A 26823-nucleotide genomic window follows, 5' to 3' on the forward strand; every position below is an offset into this window, starting at 1 on the left:
TTGCAACATAAACTATTGTATATACATCCTGAAAGAACCTCCTCTCCCAAAGGGCCCTACTGGGGTTAAGTTACATTTTAAAACGTTATTTTGTAATATATTAACAATATCTTAAAATTTAAAAAAATCATTGTCCTTAAGTTACTGAAACCTTAAAATATCTTTATTCTGCCAAGAAGAAATACATTTATTATACTTCTCTTATTGTTTAATTATTAATTTGGGTGTCAGCTTGGAAATCCCCTAAAGTCCACCCAGGAAAGATTCCTGAAGGGCAATCCATTTTAGGTGGAGAGTGGTATTTGGTTGTCCGATTTCCAAAGAGAACTACCAGGAGGCTACCGCCCGGCGACCCAGCCCCAGAGTACAATCATAGCAAACTATTAGTTAAGTACATAGGCGTGCCCAGACATTTCCATTAGGGGGGACCCTGCTAAATTTTTAAATCAGAAACTGAATTTAGAATGTTAAATAGCCTAAATACATTCACTCATTGCCGTGTTTATATTTTTGTGCAGTATCAACGAGATATGTTTACTAGTTAATATTTATATCCGTATGATTTTAACAATCTTGAAAATATGTTTTTTTTTCCATAGACAATGTTTAAAGGGTACTTACACATTTCCCCCCCTCGAATTTTCCAATAGCTTGGTCCAGATCTACCTTGAAATTAACTTCTTTTTAGTGAATGCAAACACAGCAATTCAGACAACAGAACTTTAACAAACCTCTTAAAATATTTTTTTTTGCTTGGCCATGACCTCGTGTTTTAAATAAACTAAGGCGGCTGTATTTCTAGAAAGATAAAATGTTTAAAAATATAGTTAATTAGCACGCTGCAACACTGAAAAACAGTTTGAGTGTCACGGTGCCAGGAATATACGAATATTAACGAACGCATTAGAGAAAATGCTGATCTCAGTGATTACATTGGGGGGGGGGGGGGGGGGCCATGGCCCACCTGCCCCCCCCCCCCTTGTAGGCACGCCTATGGTTAAGTATATCATATTAAAAAATCAAAATTTACAATTATATCAAAATTTTAAGTAGCTTGGCTTCCGGGTAGTAGCCGCGGTCATCGGGAAATAATTCACCAACGTTTCGGTCGACTTTGCAGTCGCCATCGTCAGGGAGCAGTTGCCTGATGATGATGATGGCGGCGGCTGCAATTATCGACCGAAACGTCGGTGAACTATATTCGCCTAGGACGCGGCTACAACCCAGAAGCCAAGCAATACTCGAGACAATGGCCGTGAAAGCGTTGCAAACATTGTTCATATCGAGATGTACAGTCACTATTCGCAAAAGAAAGAGACGTTAAGTGTGACGGAAACTTCGGGGTCGAGCGAGGGGGTGGAGAGAGGGGAGAAGCTAGAAGCTGTGCCTCCTGGCCAGGGAGAACCCCCGGCGGAAGGTCGGCGGCCGCGGGCTGCAGCGGACCAGGTGCAAGGTGTCGGACGCCGCCCCCAGCTGGCCGTCGCAGAGGCGCCGGCACGGCCTGGACGCCGCCTCCGCCGCCAGCAGCACGAGGGACGCCGCCGCGCCCGCCACCAGGATGTTGAGCAGCGGCACCACGCTGCCCAGCTCGACGGGCTCCGTGTCGCCCGAGGGGAGCTCCTCCTCGCGCGGCCAGGCGCCCCGGTACAGCCGCGACACCACGCCCGAGGACATCGCGGCGGTTATCCTGGCGGGCACACGGCCGATCCTTAGGGACACCTGCATTTCGCGATTTCATTTTCGTGTCAAGGTATTTCACAAAACACTGGGTTATTGAGGGGTCCCAGGGTGATGCGGGAGACTGGGGCAGGCGCCAGAAGTGATGACTTCAGAGGGCTAAGGGAGCATCCAACTTTCTGGTCAGCTGAGTTCTGGTTGCGTATGCGGCGTATCCGCATCCACGCCCATGGGGGCCCCAGCCTTAAAAATCCTTTTGAGGCATGAAGGCTGGGTTATCAAATAGGAGGAGAGATCCTCAAAACTTGTAGCTTTTTCTAAGAGTCATGGCAAATTGTGAGGGTGCAGCAGTACGGTGACCACATTCGCATTGGCCCCGTCAAGAGCGGGACGACACCTCTCACCGACCTCACCCAATAACCACAGGAGAAAAGATACAGTATTTTGTGAAATACCTTGACACGAAATGTATTCGCGAAATACAGGTGTCTCTACTGATCCTTTGTTCGCACGCAACACAGTGAGCGACACAACATGATGCTCGGAAGAAAAAGTGTTGCAGTGGATGGAAACAAAATGGCGGCGGGAGGAAGCAGAAAGGAACATGGCTGATATAAACAGTACGGTGGGAGGAAGCAGGAAGCAGTATGGCTGATGGGAACAATATGGTGGATGTAAACAAGATGGCAGAAATAAGCAGGAAGCAAGATTGCTGATGGAAATAACATGGCTGGAGGAAGCAAGGAAGAAATATGGCTGATGGAAGCAAATATGGCGAATGAAAACAAGACGTCAGGAGGAAGCAGGGAGCATGGCGTCGGAAGGAAACGATATTGCGGGAAGAAGCTAAGAAGCAAGACGGCTGATGTAAACAATATGTTGGATGGAAAAATTATGGTGGCGTTGGCTTCCAAGATGGTGGCGATGGCTTCCAATATGGTGGCGATGACATCGGATGTATAAGCACTTGGTGAGAAGATGCCTTTGATGCCTGAGTCTCCGGGGCACCTTTTTCTAACTACTGGCATAGCTTCTGAGTTGATATCACATCTGTTGGCAACTGAGAAAGGATGCAGCAAAGCATGCCGAAATGTCACGAAGAAATTATCAACACATGGGGCTTAAATCCATGAGCTAAGTTAGTTTTGCTGTTCTTGCTATGAAAGTCTCAGATATAAATACAAGAAGAGGTGCCTGGCGCTTTGAGCCAATGGTAATTTGGGGGACTCGGGTTTCTACCATCCCAAAGAGGTTCTTGGCGCTAACCCTCAAGCCAGAATAAAAAATTTATGAAAACAGTTCACCCAGTTGGTCGCAAAATAGTTATAGACCTACTTTACGCAAAATGATATATTTAACAAACTTGTTTTGGTTTAGTGTCATTCTGATATATATTCTAAATATATTCGAAAAACAGATAGAAACAATAGTTATATATATATATCCACAACTATAGCAATAAATAACTACATAACAGAGTTGGGTAAAAATATAGCTAACCAAGACATTTCAATTCTAACGAACGCCAACTAGATAAAGTCACTGAAAATGGTAAATTCCATAATTTACATTCTGTTTTGTATAATGTTTCATATAACAACGACATAATTGGAGTGAAGTGAACAATAAAACTATTCATAATTATGATTTTACAAAGTTTTTCATAAAATGTAATTAAACCATATTTCTAAAAACATGAATTATTGCATAAATGCATTAATTAACTGTTTTTTTAACTAGAAATGTTGTAGAATTGGCGCTCCTTTGCAAACCATGAATGGAAAGTAACTAATGATTGAAATGTAATATGTACCCTGACAACTGAAATGTCTTGAGAAAATGTTTGGTTATTTCCATTCATTGGCTGCATGAAGCAAAAACTTTTTTTTTGTATCTTTAAAAATGTATCTGAAATAGAGTTAGTGGTTCAAATCTACTATGATATTCTTTTTACAAAGGAGTGGCTTACTTGGCGTTGAAGGTGCTGATGTACGGACTGCCCCTAGGCAGGGCGATTGCCAGAGCTGACTTGAAGAAGATCTCAGGGAGGGTCACCACGCTGCAGCTGACCTCGCGCACGAAGCTGACCGTCTCCTCGTAGGAGCTGAGGAAGGCGTAGTCCATGTCGCAGGCCCTCTGCAGTCCGCGGAGCTCGTCCGGCACGTAGTTGCGAGGGTCCGGGGCCATCAGTTGCCGGTACACCTTCCTCAGGGAGTCCTCCTTGGAGTGCTGGAACATCCGGCCCGCTCATCAACAAACAAGTAGTGATGTTTGCGACACAATCAGACGAACCATTGTGCTGCCTAGTACCATACCGTTCTTCTACGTGGAATCATTAAAATTATGACAAATTAACAACTATCATGGCTAATATGTATATATTTTAATTTACTTACCAAACAATCGCCTTTAAACATTTCGTTATTGACGAGGGAAGATTACAGAAAAAGACGTCATGTTTCAGTTTTTGTACATACGGTCTACGTGTTCATTCTGAGGTGTATGCACATACTAGGGTGATTCTAAAAGTAAAGAACGTTTTGATCTGACGAGACCCTCAGTTCCCCCCCCCCCCAGCCCCCTGTAACTGCCGCGTCATGGGTCTCCCATTCCTTCGCCAGTCTGACGCTAACGGCGAGCCATTACGGTCGTCTGATGTCCATAGCGTGACTTTCAAATGTGTAACAAAACTTAAAGATGCTGCAAAATTTAAGGGGCCCGCCTCGTCAGGGGTGTATGTGTGTTAGTGAGGCGGGATGATAAGCGCGACGCTCGATGGAATTTCTAGCGCAGTATCGCCTCTAAGCACAAGGCTCTGAACTGGCGCGCAGCCTTCTCGTCGTCAATGGATAACTGTGAAATTTGAGCGGTGACCGTATTTTTATATTACGGGGAAATGAAGATATAGGTGTAATGCAAGTCTCTTAAGTGCTTTCAAGAATCTGTACCACTTGTTTTACACCTAAAAATTACTCTGAAAACATGCGTTTCAGCCATTTTAACTCTTCTATAAATACAGTTTAAAAACATGATCCAAAATTAAAAGTACTTTTCGGGCCTCAACGAACTCTTAAATGCTTTTCGTAAACATACCCCACTCGGATATCTTGAGTAGTTTTGAAATCGCGTTGTTTTTCCTGAAGCTCTGCGCACCGTGTGTGTCCCCTTAAGAGGTTCGTAGTATGACACGCTTTTTTTTAATACGAAAAATTAAGTCCGCCCCATCGATATTTATAGACAGATAACCGAAGTTTGTGATGTGATGAATGAAGCTTCAGTTCGAAAATGGCGCATCTTGTTTAATGTCGGGGTGAACGAATATTCGTGATGAATGCTCGGGCCGACCCTCAGTTGTGACTGACGAACTGGAATCAAGAATTGAGGGGGGAAATTAAACAGTATAGATGTTTCACTGCATATGGGCTCAGTTCATTCTGTCCTGAAATTTCAAGATGGTAATGACTGTTTCAACAACTTTGCGGTAACTGAGTATACAGAAAGTATATAAAAGCTGGTGATACACTATGACAACAGTTTAAATTTGTATGGCGAATATGTAAAAAATTAGCTAAGTTATCATGTGTTGTAAAATAAATTTTGTTTGAATATCTTAAATACTTGGAGGTTGTAAGGCGCCTACGGCGCCCGTTGAAAAAATTATGAATACAACAAACACTTAATTTAATATAATCGAAATTTATATTCAAAATTCAATTAATTTTAATATTGTGCAAACGAGAATAATTTCTTATATATATATAAGCTGATAAACTGTTTTAAAATAGAATATAAACTTCAAAATATAAGCATATTTAAAAAATAAAAACAAATATTTTCGAAAGGGCCGAAGTACAAAATTGAAAATATTATCAAAAGATTCCCAGTGACGCAAACTTACGTTTCCAAAAAGGGAAAACTGATCACCGTGTTTCGTTAAAAGCTAAACTTTCTGAGATATAAGCCTTTTTTATTATTTATAAGCAAAGTTGTAAGGCACCTAAGGCGGTGTTGAAAAATGATAAATAAAACAAACATGTTAATCTAATAATAAGGCGTGTTCCACTTATGTAGCTATATATCTAATGTCACTTTACTGTTATACTTCCGATTTATATTTTATACACATCTCTATGGAGTAGGCCAATGCATGTGTTTCATAATACCCTTGTATATAATGTATACATATATCTTTGGCGTTACGCGATCATTAAGTCAGTGATGAGCGTAACTATATATGGGATACAAATCTAGAAAAACAAACGTCCTTTACTTTTAGAATGACCCTCGTACAGTGCAAGTAGGGAGAATTTAGGGAAATAATCGGGTACTTCCTAGGGTAACGAACCATCCCTCAATGGTCCTGAAATGATTTCAATAAAAAATGGATAAAATAATTAAGGATGCCTAGGTCGATATTCGAGCTCAGGTCTGTCGAATGCGAGTCCAATATTTTAACACTGTAGGTATCATCTCGCTTGTTACAAAAATAAATTATAATATTTTTTGGAAGCATAAATTTATGTTGTAAGCCCATGCGCATCCAATATATGTATATGTGAAATGATGAATTTTGTATTATTGACATAAATAGACCAAATTGAGAACAATAAAATTTAAAATTCACAGTCATTCATAATATACATTTACATTGGAAGTTTAAACAGCGGAAATCATAAAAACTAATAAATTTAGTGTCATATACGACGTTCACACAATACAGTTACAGCAAACATAGTACATCAGAGAACAAACATCAATATCTGAAACATCCATAAAAATCTAATTGTGTAATGGCCATAATTTGAGTGGTCACCGTTATTTAAAACTTCCAAAACCAAAACTAATACAAACAGGAGGTTAATCACGAAATATTTCTTTATTTAGCTCATTGAAGAACTATGTTTCAAGGAATAGAGTACATAATATGATGTAGAGAATTATTTTAAGTTTCTCATCCACGAAAAAACGCGAGTAGACCATTTATTTATTAACTTCGTTAAAAAAATTACCTACAAATTTCACAAAATCGTTTGATTACTGGTTACCCAAACCTGCTAGAGTGAAATTATTTTCCAAATGATGAGCTATTTCATTGCGGATTGATAATTGGTGAGGTGGACTTGATATAATTTATATTTCAACTTCAATGCCAATTTCATCCAAAACATTTCAAAAATAGCTTACACATTAAAAAAAAATCACCTGAAAGTGATGTTTTATATGCTCTGTTGTTATATATTTGTCAGCTCTAAATGAAAAGGCAAAAAAAACTTGTGACCTAAGAGAGTAATTAATGTGATGGTTTGCAGTGCACTTGATAGACCTTGAATAAGTCAGCTTCAGCAGTAGACGCCACCACGCCAAATTTAAAAGTGCCATCTTTGTAGATGCCTTCCAGTGATGTGAATGGCAAGTAAGTCTTCTTGACCGCAATGAAGGAGATCAGTTTCCCAGAATACGCCTCCGACAGCACCACAGCCGTCAGGAAAGTCAGGATGTACACGGTTCTGCAGGACAACGAGTTGGGCAACTTGTCCAGTGCTGCAACACAGAGTCCCAAGTACACAAAAGCTAGTTGGGAAGCCCACTTCTATCAGGATGTTTCGTTCCTTATCGGACTTTACCAGACAAATGTTTCCACCATCTAAGAATGGCAATGCACCACCGCTGACCGAATCAGAAAAGAGCTATAAATCAGTTAATCCTTTTGGTAGTCTTGGCCTGGTGAGACTTCCTGTGCTTAGTCAAATGAGGCCTCGTGTTTGACTCAGGGCGAGCCTCGAAGCCGCTTGCCAGAGTGCTCAGAGCGAGTCATAACAACAGCTTGTCATCTCCCTTGGAAATTCCCAACTCCCTTGACATATTTGCATCTCTGTCCATGGGACGCGCACCTTGATAGCAGTACAAGATGGTGAAGGCGTAGAACAAGTTGTCGGCCGTCGAGCAGCGCTCCTCGGTGGCTGGCCCGACGTGGTGGCGGATGAGTGCGAGGGCGACCGTGTTGGTCGCGCCAACGGCCGCCACCAGCACCGCTACAGTCAGCCACAGCTCCCAGCTGAACGGCTTCATGAAGCTCTTCCAGTTTATCTGCGTCGTGCTCGGCTTGCGGATGAAGATCATGTAGCTGCGGGGGAGGCAAAAAAGCAATCAACGTCCCACTTTGGATCCGAAAAAGTAAAGGTTGACTCTCAATGACCTCTCGTATGCATCTGCCATCCATTCGTCCATCCATCAACTAGAAGTGAGTATTGTTAAACAATTACATTATCAGTGTAACAGCAAGGAATTTCGTTAAAATTCATTCTAACCGAAAAACATTTCCTGTTCAGATGAGAAAAAAGAGACGAGGAGATCGTTCTCAGACTGATTACAATCATTAATATAGCAAAGATTACTCACAGATCACACACTCCCTAAATTCTTACCTCCGTGACCCATCAATGGACGGAATCCTACCGAACTTTAAATGTGATTTAAGTACACCACAGCCATTCAGCAATTATAACATCGAATGAAATGTGGTTGTTACTTGGACATCAGCAGCGGGATGGCAAAGTCGACGACTTCGGCTCGAGACTTTGTCATGGTGAGAGGCGCCAGACCGACATCCACCTCCCTTCTCATCACCATGCCGACAACGCCGTTCCAGCTGCCGTCTGGTTTCCGCTGGCCATAGGCGCCATCGGGTACCGTCACGTACTCGCTCCTGCCGAAACACATGTTGCTCACGACCAACTTTTTGTGGAGTATTTTCCATTCAGTACTGATCCCACACCATTACAGATTTACATTCTAGTTCTGTTCTAAAATAAAGGCCAAAGGATAAGACACTTAGAGAACGTTAACTGAATCCAGACCTCCTAAATACTAACCGGATAATTTTACATGAGTCAATAACTGCTTAAAGTCTTTTGAGCTGAATCTAAGTTTTAGAAAATATTAGGTAGATATTGTGTACATTGTACGTCCTTCCATTAAATACTATAAATTCATTGAAAAATCAAATAGTGTTGTTTGTCATTCCAATTGTGTCCATGGTCTATACATTTGAAATATCTTAAAAGCGACATTTTGGTTAAATGCTATGGAGTTCCTCAGAATACAATGCGATACCAATAGGTCAACATAAATCTCTTGTCGTGATTTTTCTCATAATTCATAAGCCAAGAAAAATATATTGACTACAGCCACAAAAGCCTTTTAACTAGATTTGGAGTGATATCTAAAGTTGAATGATATCGAATGTTGATAAATGTCAAAGGTTGAGCTTGCTTGTCAAAGAAACATGATATCTCAGCCCACACACTTTAACCAAGGACCCAAACCACTATCAGCAATGACTAGGGGCAAGTATTTATTTAGAGTAAAATTCCTGAACGCTTACTAGATTCCAAGGTAGGCCTGCGCCTGCATATTATTCCTTTCAATTGGCAGCCGTCTGCAAGAGAAGGCATTGTCTTATTTTGGCAGAGCATTTTGGATGCGTTTGCTTCCGCTCAAAATCGTTGTGATTGGTGTGCCGGTAGTAGATGTGTGACTGAGAGAAATTCAAACAAGCTCGAAACAAAGCTTTCGTTAAAGTATTTTAAAATACAACTAGATTCGAAATATTTTTCGCGAAAAATACGTGTTCCTGGCGATGACTTGTTCTTCTCTCACAAATTGGACACCCAGAAGTATTCTTCTGTAGAGCTACGCTACTCTTTAATCGACCATGAGGCAACATGCATTGGCAGTAAATTGTGGCTCTTATGTAGTGGACAATAGCAGTCTGTTCGCCAGAAAAATTGGAAAAAATTTGAATATTTACTAATGGTCTAGGAGGCCTCTAAGGCGCATCTGCGAAACAAACATCCGCTAGCAAATCATGTTTTCTCCCCACAAACTTCACAGGATTTTCAAGTGACTGAAGAAGAATAAAAGGTTGAGCTGAGCTCATGATAAAGTCTGAGGAAAATGAGTCGACATTCGGCAAACAACAACTTCCAGGAACTACTTCATCACATACATTTTTTTCACTCCCAACATCGCTATTTAGATCATAAATCAAACTGATACGTCTTCTGTGCGCTGAGGATTCGTCATGCGTTCATGCATTTCACGTTTTAGAAGTATTTTGGCGCCTCCGTGAATGATTCGCCTCAATTATGACATGCGAGCAATGCAGATGATGAAGTTAACTTCTAGTCGAGGTCGAAAAAAGACATATAGAGACTCGGGAATTTCGCGGGTCCATTAACTTAAAAACTGTATCTACTCGATCCTTGGTAATTTTTCCACTGGTTGCTGCATCCGAAAGAAGACGTTCTAGGCGTAAATGACCTGAGTCTTATTCGACCGTTCATCTGCCGTTAGTTTATATTTAGAGTACCCTGGGGCATGTCAAAAAACAACCGTGGTCCAATTGAAAGTAGTGATCGGGTATAACTTGTCTCTAAATTTATCCGCGAAATTTCTGGACCTCAAATCATAGTTGCAGTGTGTCAAAATAAAAATAAACTTACAAACTACAACAATGAGAATAATGTTTGTTTATAATCTTGAGGTGATGCCCTAGTGGTAGCTTCCAATTTCTAAATTAATCATGTTAACATTTGTGCAAAATTATCGTTAGGCTTCTTTTATTCTTACTACACAAAACAGAACATTTAAATGTGTTTATTTTTCTTACGTGAAGTTCATGTCTCTTCCAAAAGCTTCCCAAATCTTTCCAAATATTCCTCCAACACGCGTTTGATTGTCATACATTTCGGTGATTCTTGGTACCTGCAATCACAATTCAAAAGAATATGTTTTATCCATAGAATGTAATACTTATAAAATGCTCTTCCTAGGCTCGAAAGCATTTACAGAGATTATAAGGTATGTTAAGTCAGACACATTGGTTTTTGCAGAGTAAAATAATTGACACTCGCACTTAATATTCAAGTACATTAAATCCTCTGTAAGGGCTGTGTTTTTCCATCTCACATTTGATGATTATAAACAAAGAGGTTTCCTTGATTAAGAAAATATATGTATTTGAGATATTACATGTATTATAAATTAACGAACTCGTGGTAAAAAAAGTTTCAATATATAAACCTGTCAATTCATAAATTATTTTTTTTTTAAATTAAAATATTAAATTTACCTATAATGATACATTATTCGTAGTGAATACTTCCTAGTTCCCAGTACAAAAACAGAAAGCCGAAATGTGCTCATCTCTCTCCTTTCACTCCCCTTCCCCCAAACAAGGTTCTTAAAATAACCGAATGTGTATAAGTTTAATACGACGAACTAAAATCTAAAAAAAAAAAAAAAAAAAAAAAAAAACATATAAAATCTTTTTGGGAATTATGTAATTTACGCAAAAATTATTTTATAACGCTCATATTGTATGCATTAATTTTTTAAAGAATATTTATTGGTTATCATAAAAAAAGTTATCTTTGACACATTAAAGATGTTGGAAGAATCATATAATATTTTCTGCGTGGAATTGTATAGTATAAGCAGGCAATAGGGACTTAAAAACAACACGAAATCAAAACTGCTTACAAACAGTGGTGTGCGGGAGAGCGCCGGTGCGGTTCCAGAGAACGAAGGCAGGGGCGATAGTTCCTCACGAACCTATTTTTTTTCTTTTCTAGAGGTTATATTCATATTTACTTAAATACTTAAAATCACGCGTTAAATGTTTCCTTCGTCAAAAGTTGCTGCAAACTGTTAAGGTTCAGCATTCGAGACCATATAGGTAATTTTCGCAGGCTTTCACGGCCATATTCTGAAGTAGCTTGACTTCTGGGTTGCGGCAGCATCCTTGGCGAATGATTCACCGATGTTTCGGTCGACATTGCAGTCGCAAATCATCAGGGAGCAGTTACCAGAAGCCAAGCTACTTCGTTTGAGACCATATCTGTTAATATTCCCAGGCCAATGTATGACTTAGCCAAATTTTTTTATTATTTTGCAGCAGCGTCCTTTTTGAGTACCATAGCCCCTGCCCCAAAGGTGTTCCCGGAGGCCTCCCTGGGGGTAAGAAGGGGGAGGGGACGACACCATGTGAGAGTGCTGACCTCCAGCACGGCGACCCTGAGGTGAGATCCCCTGAGCGGGTTGGCGGCGGCGGCCTCGTACTCCCCCGTGGAGCTCAGCCCGGAGAGGCGGCTCCATCGTCCCAGCGACTCGAGGCGCGCCTCAGGACTGTCCCGAAACGGCGTGCTTCCGCTGTTGAAGTGGCAGGGATAGGGACAGAAACACGCCATCCATGGTTCCGACGGTCCTGACGCCATCGCGCCATAACCGATTTCATCATATAGTTCAAATTTTGGAAATTTGTCTCCTTTGGGACAGGGATCACGTAACAACAGCAGGATTGCGGGGCTTGAACATGAGATAATTGAAAAACCAAGAATGAGATGGCATGGTCTTGTCCAGAGAATGGGGAAAGCGAGGATGCCTAGGAAAATTATGGAGTTGAAATACACAGGAAGAAGGCCCCAAGGAAGTCCAAGAATGAGGTGGGAAGAGCAGATGGTTAAAGGAGTGCATGAGAGATGAGAAGGCTGGAATACATACAAGGCCGAGGAATGGCGGAGAGACAGATGAAAATGGAGGCATTTTGCTTTGCGAACACGGCCACAGGCTGGAAGCTGCTGCTGCTGCTGCTGCAGATGATGATGATGATGATGATGATGATGATGATGATGATTATGATGAAAAAGCCCATAGCAAAATGACTATTGACTGTATTATTACGGTTGTCAGTTCCAAAAATTGAATTAAATACTAAACGCCAACGGCTTCAGACATTAAAAACCAAAATGTATCATATTCTTTACTAAAGCCAAATTTTGAATACCAAGCTATATATAATTATAGCAAAAAAAAATGTTGAAACCAGGATGGCGTTTTTATGTTCCTATCTTTCTTTCGCCCTTGCAGTCAAAACACATCTTTTTAAGACCCTTTCAGAAATGTCACTAATATGCACACGTACAGGCCTAAGTTTTTATTTTACTTATCTGCAGGGAGCAAAATCCATGAAGCCTGGGAAATTTTTAATTTTATTATCATGGGTGAATTTACCCTAAAATTAGGACAAAAATTACAAGTCCATTGCTAAAAGAATTGATTGTAAACCTGCAAAGTTATGAGATTCGTGGATATTTTGGGGTTTTAAAAACTGTTTATTAAATAATGGGGCCCTAACAATTTATTTGCCCCCGGGGACCCCTTAGTTTCTCTCGACGGTCTTGCTTATCTGGGACTAGCCTTGTCGGCTCTCTGGTCACCGAACTGCTAACCACGGTTATTTATAGATTAGCGTGCCTGATTTCTAGCTTTCATGTGATGGGTTTGAGTCCCTCCTTTGGTATGGATATTTTTTTCTCAGAAAATTAGCATGTAAACCGTTAATCTTTAGGTACCGTGCCGCGCCTTTGTTATGTTGTTATACATATACTACTATACATATGCATACATTAATAACTCCGTGACTGATTTGTAGTAGGTTTAATAGTGTCGTGTGTACATAACCTACCGCACAGTCACACACTCTCTCTCTAATATTGCCAGGGCGCCAGGTATCTTAGATACCGTTTACTGTTATCAATTTTTTTAAACAAACTCACAGATTTCATACCTTAAACGTGTGTAATTTAATAACACCTGCATTGATTGACAGTATAACTAATATTATTTAAATATACAAACATCGAAAAAAATAATAATAATTTTATTTAAAAATAAAATACAAATTTATATCCAGCAAAACTGTGTTTAGCCTTAACTTGATAATAGGCAGGAAATTTACGGCGTGCGCAGATTTAACTTCAAATGTTCTGTATCTGATTATCACAACAAATAATGTATTGAAAAAGTTCTTGATGTTATTTATGCACACGAGGGATAGTTCTATCAGCTTGAAAAGAAAAAAAATATTACAAAAAATGTGAAATTTACGTTAAATTTTCAATTAACCTAAATTGTTTTCATTTGGCTTAGCTCAGGGTATATTTGATATCTTGTTAGTTTCTCAGACCTCTAGGGAGATAGGAAAAGGATTAACTCTGATAATAGTGTTATGGCCTGCATCAAAAGTACGTTTACTAGCGATTAATCTCAGTTTGCAATCGTAAGTGGCTGTTCATTCACGGTATTTACGGACGTAAAGCACTACCGATTTAAGTGTATTTACTGTTATATGAAAACAAATAATAACTAAAATATATTGTTGACAGCTTTGAATATCCCGCTGTGACTTGTTACGTCACAACCGTACGTTAATATCCTTTAATATATATATATATATATATATATATATATATATATATATATATAAATTCATCACTTAAATGCAATAGACCCTAACTATTTTGTACAAAAACAAGTGAAATTTATTTACAGTTCAATTGATGTAATCCTCATTCCAACAATTTTTTCAGACAATGATGAAGGAGTCGTATTGCTGATCATTGTATTGATTCTTCATCGTGGGGGAATTGTACCTCATTATTGCCGACGTGTTTTAGGGCGAAATTACAGACATTACTACCACATAAAACTATGATGATCATAAGCCCAAAATCACGTTGTATATTTCATAGGGTGGAAGGGTAGTTAACCAAACATACCTCATGTTTATCCCTCATTGGCCAATTTGGCATCGTTTTCTAGTGTACGAGTATAAACATTGACACCTCTGCCATATCAATTTAGGATGCTGGATACAGTTCATGAGCACACCACCGCCTGAATTACGTCATGTGGCGGTAGGGCACATAAGAGTTTGGATACAAATCCTGGGATCACGAAGGAGAAGTTCCCAGAACTTCGGCTGGGCCAGCCTTGATTTTCATTGTGGGGAAAAAGGGTGAAAGTTTTGCATGGCCAGAAAGATTTTTCTTGAGCCCTTCACCTCTAAGTACGATTTGTTTCATCTACGTTTAAACAACACACTCAAAGTAACCCTTCAATAAACGATAGACATGGATTAGGCCCTTCTCGAATGTTAAAGCAATAGTGGAATAAAAAATCGATACCTACTAATTTAAAAAAAATACTTTCTAGAATTTTTAATATTCCTAAAATATCTTAATTACTAACTACTTATTTGTTTCTTCGACAAGGCCATGTCCTTGGAAATGATGGTACAACTGACGTTTCGGTATGCCTTATTTCAGCCATCTTCAAGGACGATTACCGCCTGAAGCTCTGGGACATTTATTTTACGAACATACTGTTTTAACATGCTAGATAACTGGAAATATTGCAGTGAAATGAAAACCGACAGTGACGACGGACTCTGTGCGAACTACGGACGCCCCGCAGTGGCTGTTGACCTGGCCGCCAAGGTCGGCAGACGGAATGCACCCGAAGGAATTCCGAACGGGTCGTCCGGTGCACGATTAAAGACTTTCCGCTGTGGTTAGCGAATGGCCGGGGCGACTGAATTGTTGCCCATTGGAAGGGCAGCCCTTCATGATTTTTCTGACAGTGGTTTATTTGTACAGAGACTGGAAGGGCAGCCCATCCAATTTCTGAAAACACGCTACTTTAAGAGTTTAAATGATCCTGAAAACTTGCCCCTTGGATGGACAGCCCATCAGGATTTTTCTAACAGTAGTGTTTTTTAAAAGGTTGTCTGAATTGTTGCCCCTTGGAAGGGCAGCCCATGAGGATTTTTCTGACAGTGATGTTTTTGAAAGGTTGTCTGAATTGTTGCCCCTTGGAAGGGTAACCCTTCAGGATTATTCTGACAGTGGTTAGTTTGTAGAGTGACCTAACCTAACCTAACTTACCTAATGTAACCTAACATAACCTAACCTAAACTAACAAGCACTGTCAGAATAATCCTGAAGGGCTGCCCATCCAAGGGGCAACAATTCAGACAAGCTTTCAAAAACACCACTGTCGAAAAATCCTTATGGGCTGCCCTTCCAAGAGGCAACGATTCAGCTCCCCCCAATGGGCCGCGGTGTGGAGCTGCACGCACCTCGGAGTCCCGGGACAGACCACCTTGGACAGGCGCGCCTGCTGCGGCGACAGCTCTGCGACGACCACGAGGCCGACGGACAGGCCGCACACCGGCCGGACGAGGTCCCCCGCGGTCTCGCCCCGGGCCAGCACCACCAGCCACACCGAGGACCTCCACAGGTACGAGGTCGCCAGCTGGAGGGGGGCATATTCGGGTGTCAGCTCGCGGGACGCGCGCCATGCGCTGCCCGCTGTCTCCTCGCGGGGGGCTAGTGCGGGCTGGAGGTACACATGCCCCAGCGGGAGTACTCTTCCACACGTTAGGGAGGATGACTCCCGTGTCAGCCGGCAAACCTGGTCCTTGTCCTCTTTAAATCTCTCGACTGTTAGACAGTGGCGTAGCCAGGATTTGTGTATGGGGGGTGTTAAGAAGCATGCCCTCCCCCCTCCTCCGTATTAAAGCGGGGGGTCCGGTGGTCCTCCCCCTGGGAACATTTGGATTTTAAGGTGTAAAATAGTGCTATTTTAGCAGTTTTCGGTTCTTAAATTTAAATATTGTAATGGTAAAAATTTTATTAATTTTAATATGAAATTTGTTTGAGTGATGAATAAGAAATTAATTAAAGATTTGGTGCTAAGGGGGGGGGGGGGGTTGAACCCCTAACCCTCCCCCCCCCCTGGCTACGCCCCTGCTGTTTCCCGGAATCTACCCTGCTGAGATCCAGTATGAATACTTTGTGCAAGTTTAAGATGGCCTGGTAACATGTTTGTCCCCATCATGAACACCGCTGGAATCCCTATACCACCGAAGCGAAGCCACTGGGAGGTGTCAGTGGGGGGTCATGCCGACAAAGGTAATAACAAGTAACGTTCTAAAAGTAAAAGCATTGCTGCAACAACTACACACCGAATACCTTCCGATACAGCTTGCAGGCAACGAACCGGAATCCATATTAGCTTCTGTGACATATATATATAGAAGTATATATATATATATATACTTCTCTATATTTATTTATCTATACCCCCCTCTATACCTGTCTGTCTTTCTCTATATATGTCACTCAAGAACAATTTAAAAATTTTTTAAAAAATCTATGTTTTTACCTACCTATATTATATCTCACTTTTTACCTCTCACAAGTGTGACATAGGTATATAAAAACACGCGTGCGTTTGAATGAAACGTTCTGTCAAAATTTCAAAGCAATCGGTGAATAATTTTCGAAGATTTAAGCTTTTGAACGAACATTAACATTTTTTTATTTATATAAATTTTACGTTGCACGTTACGTAAAGAGGTTTAAGGCGATGTAACCTCCAAGGTTGAAGTGAGCCCAGAACCTTCAGGATACAGACTCGATGCACGAAAGTTTAAGCTATGTGGATAGTTAAGGGTCGAACACGCACCCCTTACCACATGGGCGCGAAGCTTCACTACCCATTTGAACGGCGTGCAAGGCCCTGAAACGCAATTCGGTAATAAATAAAAAAGTAAATAAAATTTCCCATGGTAATTTTTTTTTTCGAACTAAAAATATAAAATTTAATTCTAATATATTTAAAATAAACAAAATTTCATTATATTTAGTAATTCAAATTTCGGTGTGAATGAAATGGTAACACATTTTAACAATCTTTGGCGGTTTTCAAAACGGTGTAACAAGATAAGAAAAGAGGGTTTCTGAAAGAGAGTGAAGACAAGATACTGTCCGCGCGAAACGTCTTTGTGGATGTTCTATACCCTTCTTCTCGTATTTTCAGCCGCCAGGCAGGGTGGCGCAGGCAGTACGGCCAGATATTGTACTCACTCACAATTGCAACTACCGACCACTAGATAAAATTAATGTTTGCTTATTTCTTCAATTATGTTACTATTAATACAAGCTGAATGCGTCAATGATGGGTTCATGTTAGAACTTCACACAACAGGTTACATTTGAAGAAATCACAGTATGTGCACATGCTTTTTTTTTTTAAGGGAGTTTTAATACTGAGTGATAACTACTACTTACTTGTTTCATTATATCAACATAAGCGTTGCTTCTTGGGACGAGGACTTGCAAAGGACTTGTGTTCAAGCAGTGTTGAAAATTCTTCTTTTCCAACATGCTTTCTGTGCTTTCAAAGTACAGCGAAGCATTCGTTGGCAACAGCTTCATGGTCTCAGCTGCGAGGCGTTCTTCATAAACTAAAATCATAAATGAATACATACTATCAAATAAATACAACCTGAGTTTAAATATCACGTGGGGTTACTGCAAAAATATCTTAACCGAGAGAAACTGGTACGAGTATTTTGGTGTAAACGAAGACACAAAAATTCGTAAGAAATAAGCTTTGAACTTCTTGACTTCTTCTGCGCACCCTTCGCTTTGATTATTACAACCAAAAAAAATATTCAGTAATTAGGCTTACTAAATTTTTTTCAATAACAGACATGGTTTTATTTTAGATGCCATGTGTTCAAAGTAAAGATTTTTAAGCTAAGAAATTTTTAGAATGGTTATAATTTACATCACAAAATATTTAATCGGGAAAGCAAAATAATTATATATATATATATATATATATATAATTGAGTTAATGTGAGATTGTTAAAGTAGTAGTGATTTAATTATTTTTTTATCTTGTGAGTGTTTAATTTGTTAACTGTAGTCAAATAGCATTATGGTCTATACGAAACAAATGCATTAAAATTGTTTATATGCTTACAATTTAATGTGTCAAATTTAACACGGATATTACCTAAATAAATTAACTAATATGGGATTTTAAATAAATTGACGTCTTCAGATTGTCTGATATGAGTCAACAAAATAATGTAGGTAATGACGAGACCAAACCAATGAATAAAATCTTAGACGAAATCATTAAAAAAAAAATCCCTTTTCAGCACAGCCTACAGGCGTAGGTAGAAGTACTATGTAAATGTAGGTCCGAGCCCTGGCTTCTGGCTGAGGATGAAGGGTGGGATCGGCCAACTTGGATTGTGAAGTCACGGCGGCCATCTTGGATGACCTTGACCTTCAAAATTTTCTCAAAATCCGCCGAAATTTCCGGTTTTTCGGGGGGGAAAAATACCACCAAAAAATTTCAAAATTTTGAAATTAAAAATTTTCCCTATTTCAAGAGGGAAATTCCCGTTTTGAGGGAAAATTTCCCGTTTTAATTCTCAAAAATGCCAACAGAGAAGGAGTAAGAACACAGTTGTTCACCGTTCTTTCCTCTAACAGTAGTCGTGGAACAGCGCGACTAATACGCTTTCCTGATACGTTAAAAATAAGTTGTGAGATAATAATGTATATAATATGAAATATAAATTCAATAATGTTATACATGCTGTTAATACATAGTTTGTGAAATGATAGGTTAGATGTTACACGTGAAATAGCAATGTGTGATCACTTGGCAATTTCAATCACAATACGAGCCATAATCGCTCCTTTGCCGACTTGACATTGACATTTTCACAGTTTATTTCTGGCAGTTCCATTTAATGAGACCAATGTTTAGACGCACGGGACTCGAGCCCAGGAAGCCGGCCAGCACCACAGCGGTCACCTCCGGGGAGAGAGGGGAGTTGGGTGACGCGGGATAACCACACATAACTTAGAAACACACAACTTAGAACAGTCATAACTTAGAAACCTCGAGGAAAAAAAAATTCCACGTAACTCAGAACTGTCATAAGTTAGAACGATCATAACTTAGAAACACACAACGCAGAACAACACAACTTTGAAACGTCGTAACTTAGAAAGTCATAACTTAGAACTATCACAACTTAGAAACGCGTAACTTAGAAACGCGCAAAGCAGAACCACACGACTTTGAAACGTGGTAACTTAGAAAGTCATAACTTAGAACTATCGCAACTTAGAACCGTCATAACTTAGAAAGTCACAACTTAGAACCGTCATAACTTAGACCTGTCACGACTTAGAACCGTGATAACTCGGAAACACGGTATCGCAGGAGCACGCGACTTATTCCGAGCTGCGACAGCGGGTACCTGGTGGTCGCGAGGCGCGGCCTCGCGGCAGGAACACGCAGCTGGAGCCGAGGTGTCGCCTCACGTCGGCGACCAGGCGCGCCGCGTCGTCGCCCCCTCTGACCGGAGCTGCCAGCCCCAGCAGCGAGGCGCACGCCGCCAGAGCCGCGACGACCCCGCGCATGCCCGCGGTCCCCTTCCGCGACACTGGCGACCAACCACCAGCAACCAACCATCCGAGCCGGACACTTCGCTCCTCAGCTGTCTTCGTTGATCACGTAGGGACCGGGAAAATATTCGCCGGTTCAATGATCTCTAGGATGAACTTTATAGTTCTACCTACACTCGGTCAAATGCCACCCACTCATTGTCTGCTGTCTGGCGAAGGTTTCCCAATGCAGCGGCCTGTGATTCGACACAGTTTCCGTTGAGTGTTTCTCACTGGCCCAGAGTCGTCCAGGTGAGTTGTGAGCCAATAGCAGAGCCAGCACTTAGGTATAACTATGTGAATTTCAGGCCGTCGTGAAATGAATCCGCGAATTTTTCCGGTCTCTATTGATCAGACGTATTTCACGTACCACTCTAACTTTAGTCACCGAAATGAACAGAAACTTAGTTTGACCGACTATTTGGTCCTCTCCGACGCCGAAACCTCTGATTGGCCGCGCAACCGTCGGGTCCGCCCTCGTCCGTTGATTGGCAGATTGTGCCCGGGCCGACGACCTCGATGTTCTGTGCCCTCCGCACACGACCTGCCCCTCGGGATACTTACAGCCCTAACCTCCCATCCCGCATGAGTCTTCCGGGGGGGAGTACGTAATGGACTTTATTGTATCACGATGGTGGTGATAGTGCAGGGAGGGAATAATAGCCATAAAGCTTTCATTTAAAAAAAAAAAAGGTCACGTTACCGGAACTTGATCAATATTCCACTGCGAGCTTTTGGTTGGCTGGTCAATGCCGGTATATAAAAGTTATCATTTTATTTGTTTATTTTGTCGCGTAGACATCACACGGAGTCGAACACGCAAGAACATAAAATACGTCATTAATCACACAATATCCAAAAACACGCAAATCTGCATACATTGAAGTTTAGGTAAAACACGTCTACCTTCTTAAACTACATTAAAAACTACTCGTCTTAAAATATAACTGTTCTGTGTAATTGTTTTAACTAAGCCATGGAAAAATTTTCGTAAAGTATTTTTATAAGATAAAATAATTGTATTGATTACTATAAAGTAATATCAAAAACATACTTAACTCCACTTTTCAGGCCCATCGAGAGAGAAATAAACCAAAGTCTCGGGGGAAAATAATTTTGTCGGGACCCATCCCAATTATTTAGTGTAAAACTATTCAGACCACAAAAAAAAAGTAAAAATTCTTCAACTGTTACTCTAGCCATAACTGTAAGCGTGATATGTGTATATCTTTACTTGCAAGGTTTCCAGTAAATTCTATCCCACCAAAAACATTCTGTAAAAAAATTAGCCAAGTCTCGATGGAGCTGCCTGTTTATCTCTAAAAAGTAATGAAATATAGACAAAGTCGTGCCAAGTCTAAGGTTCCTTACTGCGATTTTTTTATTATTATAGTTAATGTTGTGTGACTTGGCCGTTGAACAATCTTTATACGTTAGTGGGTACAAGTCAATTTTGTTTACACGTAATGTTATATCTGTTTGTTAAGCGAGATAATATCCCATACTGGTATTGGTAATTGGACGCTAGTGTATCATTTTAGGCTGTTGATTGTGTAACACATGCATTCAGCTTTGACAATGCTGACTTCTGCTCTCTTCTTTTTGGAGCGTCAAATCGACCACCGATCTAACATAAAATAGACGTACAGACGGACTTCTATCAATGATTAGAAGTCCGTCTGTACTGGAAATAATTTTTTATACTGTTTGTTTCAGGCTCGCCTACACATAAGTATTATTGAAATACGCAGCTTTATCAAGCCTACAATTGACTGGTTATTAAATCAACGTTTTCCAAGTGGCAATTTTCCATCGTCAATGGGTAGCGGTTCTGGCGACAGATTGGTGCAATTGTGTCATGGAGCACCTGGTTTTGTACCCTTGTGTACCCTTCAACGGCCAAGTCACACAACATTAACTATAATAATAAAAATATCGCAGTAAGGAACCTTAGACTTGGCACGACTTTGTCTAGATTTCATTACTTTTTAGAGATAAACAAGCAGCTCCATCGAGACTTGGCTATTTTTTTTACAGAATGTTTTTGGTGGGATTTCACTTCTTTTTGTAGAAACGTGGGCATATTGATTTATTTTATTAGATTTGCTTATTTGACACATTTTTTTCTTTTTAAGAGAATTTTTTTATTATTACAAATCTTTCTTTTCTTCTTTCCGGTTCTGATCCTTGTACAGTAGCAACAGTTTTTCGTATTGCCCATTCGCGTTCATTATTTATTCTTTTAGACGGTTTAGACGGTTTAATTTCTGAAAGATCGGCGCGGTATTTACGCCTAAACCTCACGAAATAATAAGCGAAATCAACGAAATGCAAATAATCCCTCCTAATCCCTAGCAAACGTTTTCAAGCGCAGTAGAAGAATGTCGTAAACGACTGTAACGCGGCCGGTTGCCACTTCGCAATATAAGGTTATCGGAAAAACAAACGTAAGCGCGTTTTAAAATACAGTCAGCGTGATCTAGCGATGTGTGCGGGTATCACCGCCACTCTTAGTCCAATTACTTATATTTTGACCAAATTTTGAGCGAAATTATTTAATAATTTAGTGTGATTTGTGTAATGTTCGAGTAGAATAAAGTTAATCGTTCGACAATTTCTTCTTGTAAACTTGTAAGTATAAGTATAAAAGCCAGTCTAGTCTTATCCACAGTTTTCCTTTAATTTTATTTATATGTGTATTAAAAGCAGAAGGGGAGGCATTCGCTCAGCAGTGGGAAGCATTAGGCTAGATTAAATTAGAAGATGTGTCCCACTACGCTGGATTTTTGCAATGACAGTCGATTTTTTTATTTACCAATAGTAGAAGGGGGCATTACCATATCTCTAATACAGCTGAGACAAGCTGAGGGTTCTTCATCATATACTTCAGACCTTCGATTTTTGACTTCAAATGAAGAGGCAAACAAAGTTGAATATTTTTTGTAAAGGCGGTCTGTCGATCTTTAATAGTTTGGTTGGGCTCTTGTGTTTTCAAATAAGGATCACCAGGTACTCCAGATCTTCGATTATCCTCGTTTTTATAGTTTTCCCTTTATTTGGCCATTAAACCCTAACTCTGTACCAAATTTCAGCTCTCTGAGTTTATGGTAAGTACTAGTTCTATTCTGATGATCATGAGTGAGTGAGTGTCATAAATGCGAAACTTTGCTTTCGCTTAACTTCGGAACTAAATGACCTACAGACTTGAAATTTTATTTTAAGTATGAGATTTTATAGCTTACTGGATGACGAAAATATCTGCGTTCTGGTCTTATCCAGAGGTTCTCAAATAGGGGCCTGAAAATGCGGCGAAATGGTTCCAGTAAAGGATGGTACGGCAGTGTTTGCTTCGCGCTCGACTTGGCGGGGGCACTGCCGTGCCCCCCGATTTGCAATAGACTTGTAATATTCGTCATATCAGGGAAAGTCGAAGCATTAAAGAAGTCTGAACTCAACCCCTTTCCCCTCTGGTGACCGGGCCCCAAATATTTTGCCCCCTCTGCTCCTCCGCCTTCCTTCCACTTCTAGTTCTCTATATGTTCTATCAAATCAAATATGTCCTTTAGATAGTAGGAAGAGAGTACCCATTGGACTTGATTCAATGTTTTATTCATCAACTGCTGTGTGCCCGATGGGAGAGAATTTGATCCTAATTTTATGTGGAATGACATATAATTGATCGCGTGTACAGTATGCTACACAAAACGCCATACGTGCGGTTAGTTGTGTATCTTGATGAATCGTGTACAGTATGCCTCACATAACACCATACCTGTGGTTACTTGTGTATCTTGACGAATTGTCATTGTGTTCAGTGTGCTACACAACACACCATACATGTAGTTACTTGTAAATTATTCCTATATGACAGACTACATAACAGGGAGCCTGTGTATATTCTTGTACTCTCTCTGTAGACAAAGAGAAGCAATGCCTTTTATATATTCATGCATATTTTCTTTCCAACCAGCATGGTGCTTTATCGGGTAACTCGCAAAAATATTTCACAAGTTAGTTTTTTGAAGGAGTGGGGGAAGAACTTTTTTTTAGACGTGAACCTACTCAGGCAAAACTTTTTTTTCCACAAAAAAAGTAAATTTGAAGTATCATCCCGAAGTCCATCTCTAAAGGTGGTGAAATATCGTGAGAAAATTTCGGGGGTCCTCTGGGTTCCAACATATTTTTTTTTTCTCATGACTGGATCAGCGATTTTGTTACGGGCATTGACTTGAGAAAATATTTCATTCCGCACTTGACTCAATCAATGAGAACGAGGCTGGTGTATTAAAAAAAACTCTGTGCTTATAAAAAAATGTGGCTTCAAACAACAAGGGTATGAAAAAAGTTACTTTGATCAGTCTTGGCACAAAAATATTTCACGGTAAGTATCAAGCTCTAAACAATTAAAATATTTTGAGTTGTAAAAACTATCAAAATGAATAAAACATGTTATTTGATAATAATTTGAAATAGCATGATAGTACAAAAGTTTTGAAAGGGGTAGCTACACACTTGCCATGCTACCATGCCTGTTTTGTAGCAAAACTTTAAGGAAACGTTTTGTGGGGAATTTTTAATTACAAATTACGCGAAAAGTGTTAAATATTATCAAAAAAAACAAATGTTGTTGCACATTCTAAAAGTGTCGTATGGTTTTACACAGAAGCTTAAAGCAATGAGACTTCAAAGTTTATAGTGGGCTCTGTGGTAGTGAAGTATTTTTATTTCATTTGAGATCATACTCGCATCCTTACAATTCTCAATTATTATCTCTTTTCAATAAAAAATACTAATGTTTTATCTCTATCCATCTCTAATAAACAATATGTTTTACTTCTGTCCCGTGAGGACTCCACGCACAGACTTATTTTTCAACAAAGAAAACTCACGTGGTAAAGATTCTTAGGAAAGAGTTTGTTGGATGCTTCAGTAGCTCAAGATGTGTTTGCACTTGTGTCAAAGAGAGATTACATTTTAATGCTACACCACTAAAATTAGGACCATGGTGGTTGAGTGATCAGATCACCTCGCTTGTCACAAAGGCAGTGCAAGTTCCAATACAGGTGAAGGGCAAACCCGAGGTTTCCTCAAGTACGAAACGTGGTGGATGTTGCTGTGTGCCAGTGGGTTTTCTCAGGCGGCTCCAATCTCCCCCACCACGTTCCATTCACGTCACTTCACTTCACATCATCTCTAATGACCCAAATGTCGACCATTCCATTACCACTAAAATTCCAACTGAAATCATATTAAAAATATATCTTATATTCTTTATATTTATATCTTAATATATATAAATCCAGTGTCCTGATGTTTGTTTCCAGTGAACTCTTCACCAAGTCAACCGATTTTGATGAAAATTGGCATTTATGTGTAATTTTTTTCCAACTTGAGAGATAGGATAGTTTTTATTTCGATTAATGGTCTTAATAATTTATAATTAATAATAAACTGATTATCAATGTTGATTGGTGTTTAAGCCCGGGAAACAGTGGGTACTTCGTCTCCATGACAACGTTGCGTGCTCGAGAGTCGGGAAACCATCGGTGCTATTAGTTTTTTCTTCGGTACATTACAAAGCATTGTATTAAGTTTTTGTCAAAATTAATTAATTTTCATTTTATTTTATTTATTATAACTGTAAATAAGAGATTTGGTCTCCTTTTTTCCCCATTAATACAACCGTGCGAAGTCGGGTTGGGCAGCTAGTATGTGTGTGTGTGTGTGTGTGTGTGTGTGTGTGTGTGTGTGTGTGTGTATATATATTATATATATATAGTCCAGTGGCGCACCCAGGGGTGGGGGATGGGGGGTTTAAACCCCCTCCGAAAATTTGAAGAAATAATCTAGAATGGAAAAAGTAAAAACATTCCCAGTCCCAGCAAAATAGGTACAATGTTCTATGGGCAGCGCTCAATCTACCAAACTTTGTGAGATGTTTTCACGTCAGGGTATACATTACGGTGTAAGTATTATAATTGTAGTCTGCTACCGTGAATTAGGTACTTTAATTTTTTTACAAATTAAGTTTGTGTTATATAAAAACTAAGAATTGTTTGTGCGCTACGTTTATCTCAATTTTGCATAATTTTGGACTGTATTTCTGCAGTTTTAGCTAGACATTATAGGTGTGAATTTTATACCCTTTTTTTTTACTCGTAGAGTGAACTTAATTTGTGTGTGTGAAAAGTAAAAAGCAAATCATCATTGTCAGTGATTTAAGTTGCACAGAATGTGGACTTTAATGCATGCTATGAGTCTCATGGTATTAAAATAATACTGATTTTGAGCGGACGAGACCCTGGGTTTGATAAAGGTATCTTTGTTTGATTCTTGTCTAAAACAAAATTTAGTACCGTACTAAAAAGTATTCTTTTTTCTACCAGCAGTATATTCAATAATTAGATACAAAAACTTCTTAAATAGCACCAAATTTCACCTAGAAATCCAAATTTTCCCGGGAGAGGACCCCCCTCTTTATTTTTGAAACCGGTGTTCCTTCATAAAAAAACAAACTTCAAGCACACATAACCCCCCCCCCCCCCCCCCCCCAAAAAAAAAAAATCCTGGGTGCGCCTTTGTCTATAGTTAGAGAGATGCTGTGTATGTATGAACAAACTTCAAAAAAATACATAAAATAATTAAAAAGGCATTGCAATGCATGCCGGGTTTTAGCTAGTACATATTTATTTTTAAGATAATTGTTTTTGATTATCCCTGATGTGTACGCTAAGTACATGTTCTTATAGTTTCGTAACAAACAATGCAACATACGCAGAGTGCATTAAAATCACTACCTACTTTATCTGCCAGTATTATCACCAATTCACTGTTCAGGTTTCCAGGAATTATTCGTTACCTGTGGTAATTATTTGCAAAATAAAGTAATTTTTTTACTACGCCAAGTAATTATCACTTCTAACGCGCGTACATAAGTAGGTATATACCAACTTTTTTTTGGAAGTAGTAACTAGAAATTTGA

The 26823-nt window shown here is 39.7% G+C and overlaps 1 protein-coding gene across 1 annotated transcript; it reads right to left on the reverse strand.

Moving 5' to 3' along the window:
- Positions 1-947: 947 nt before the first annotated feature.
- Positions 948-26349, reverse strand: LOC134528195 (probable glutamate receptor). Its single transcript, XM_063361586.1, has 10 exons — positions 19655-26349; positions 17655-17830; positions 15659-15834; positions 11739-11889; positions 10349-10443; positions 8207-8383; positions 7569-7801; positions 7001-7218; positions 3647-3906; positions 948-1687 (listed from the first exon to the last, which is right to left on the reverse strand). Exons 1-10 carry the CDS (start codon positions 19815-19817, stop codon positions 1375-1377), a joined length of 1962 nt encoding a protein of 653 aa, XP_063217656.1. The 5' UTR covers positions 19818-26349; the 3' UTR covers positions 948-1374.
- Positions 26350-26823: the final 474 nt, after the last annotated feature.

This window comes from Bacillus rossius, chromosome 1 (genome assembly GCF_032445375.1).
Source record: "Bacillus rossius redtenbacheri isolate Brsri chromosome 1, Brsri_v3, whole genome shotgun sequence".
Classification (NCBI taxonomy): domain Eukaryota; kingdom Metazoa; phylum Arthropoda; class Insecta; order Phasmatodea; family Bacillidae; genus Bacillus; species Bacillus rossius.

What these genes read in the sequence shown, in the direction of transcription:
- LOC134528195 (XM_063361586.1), bottom strand. Translation starts at nt 19,817, where the DNA reads ATGCGCGGGGTCGTCGCGGCTCTGGCGGCGTGCGCCTCGCTGCTGGGG. An exon ending in CCGCGCCTCGCGACCACCAG is followed by an intron (nt 17,831 to 19,654) that starts GTACCCGCTGTC and finishes TTATGATTTTAG; the next exon opens with TTTATGAAGAACGCCTCGCA. An exon ending in GGAAGAGACATGAACTTCAC is followed by an intron (nt 8,384 to 10,348) that starts GTAAGAAAAATA and finishes GTGTTTCGGCAG; the next exon opens with GAGCGAGTACGTGACGGTAC.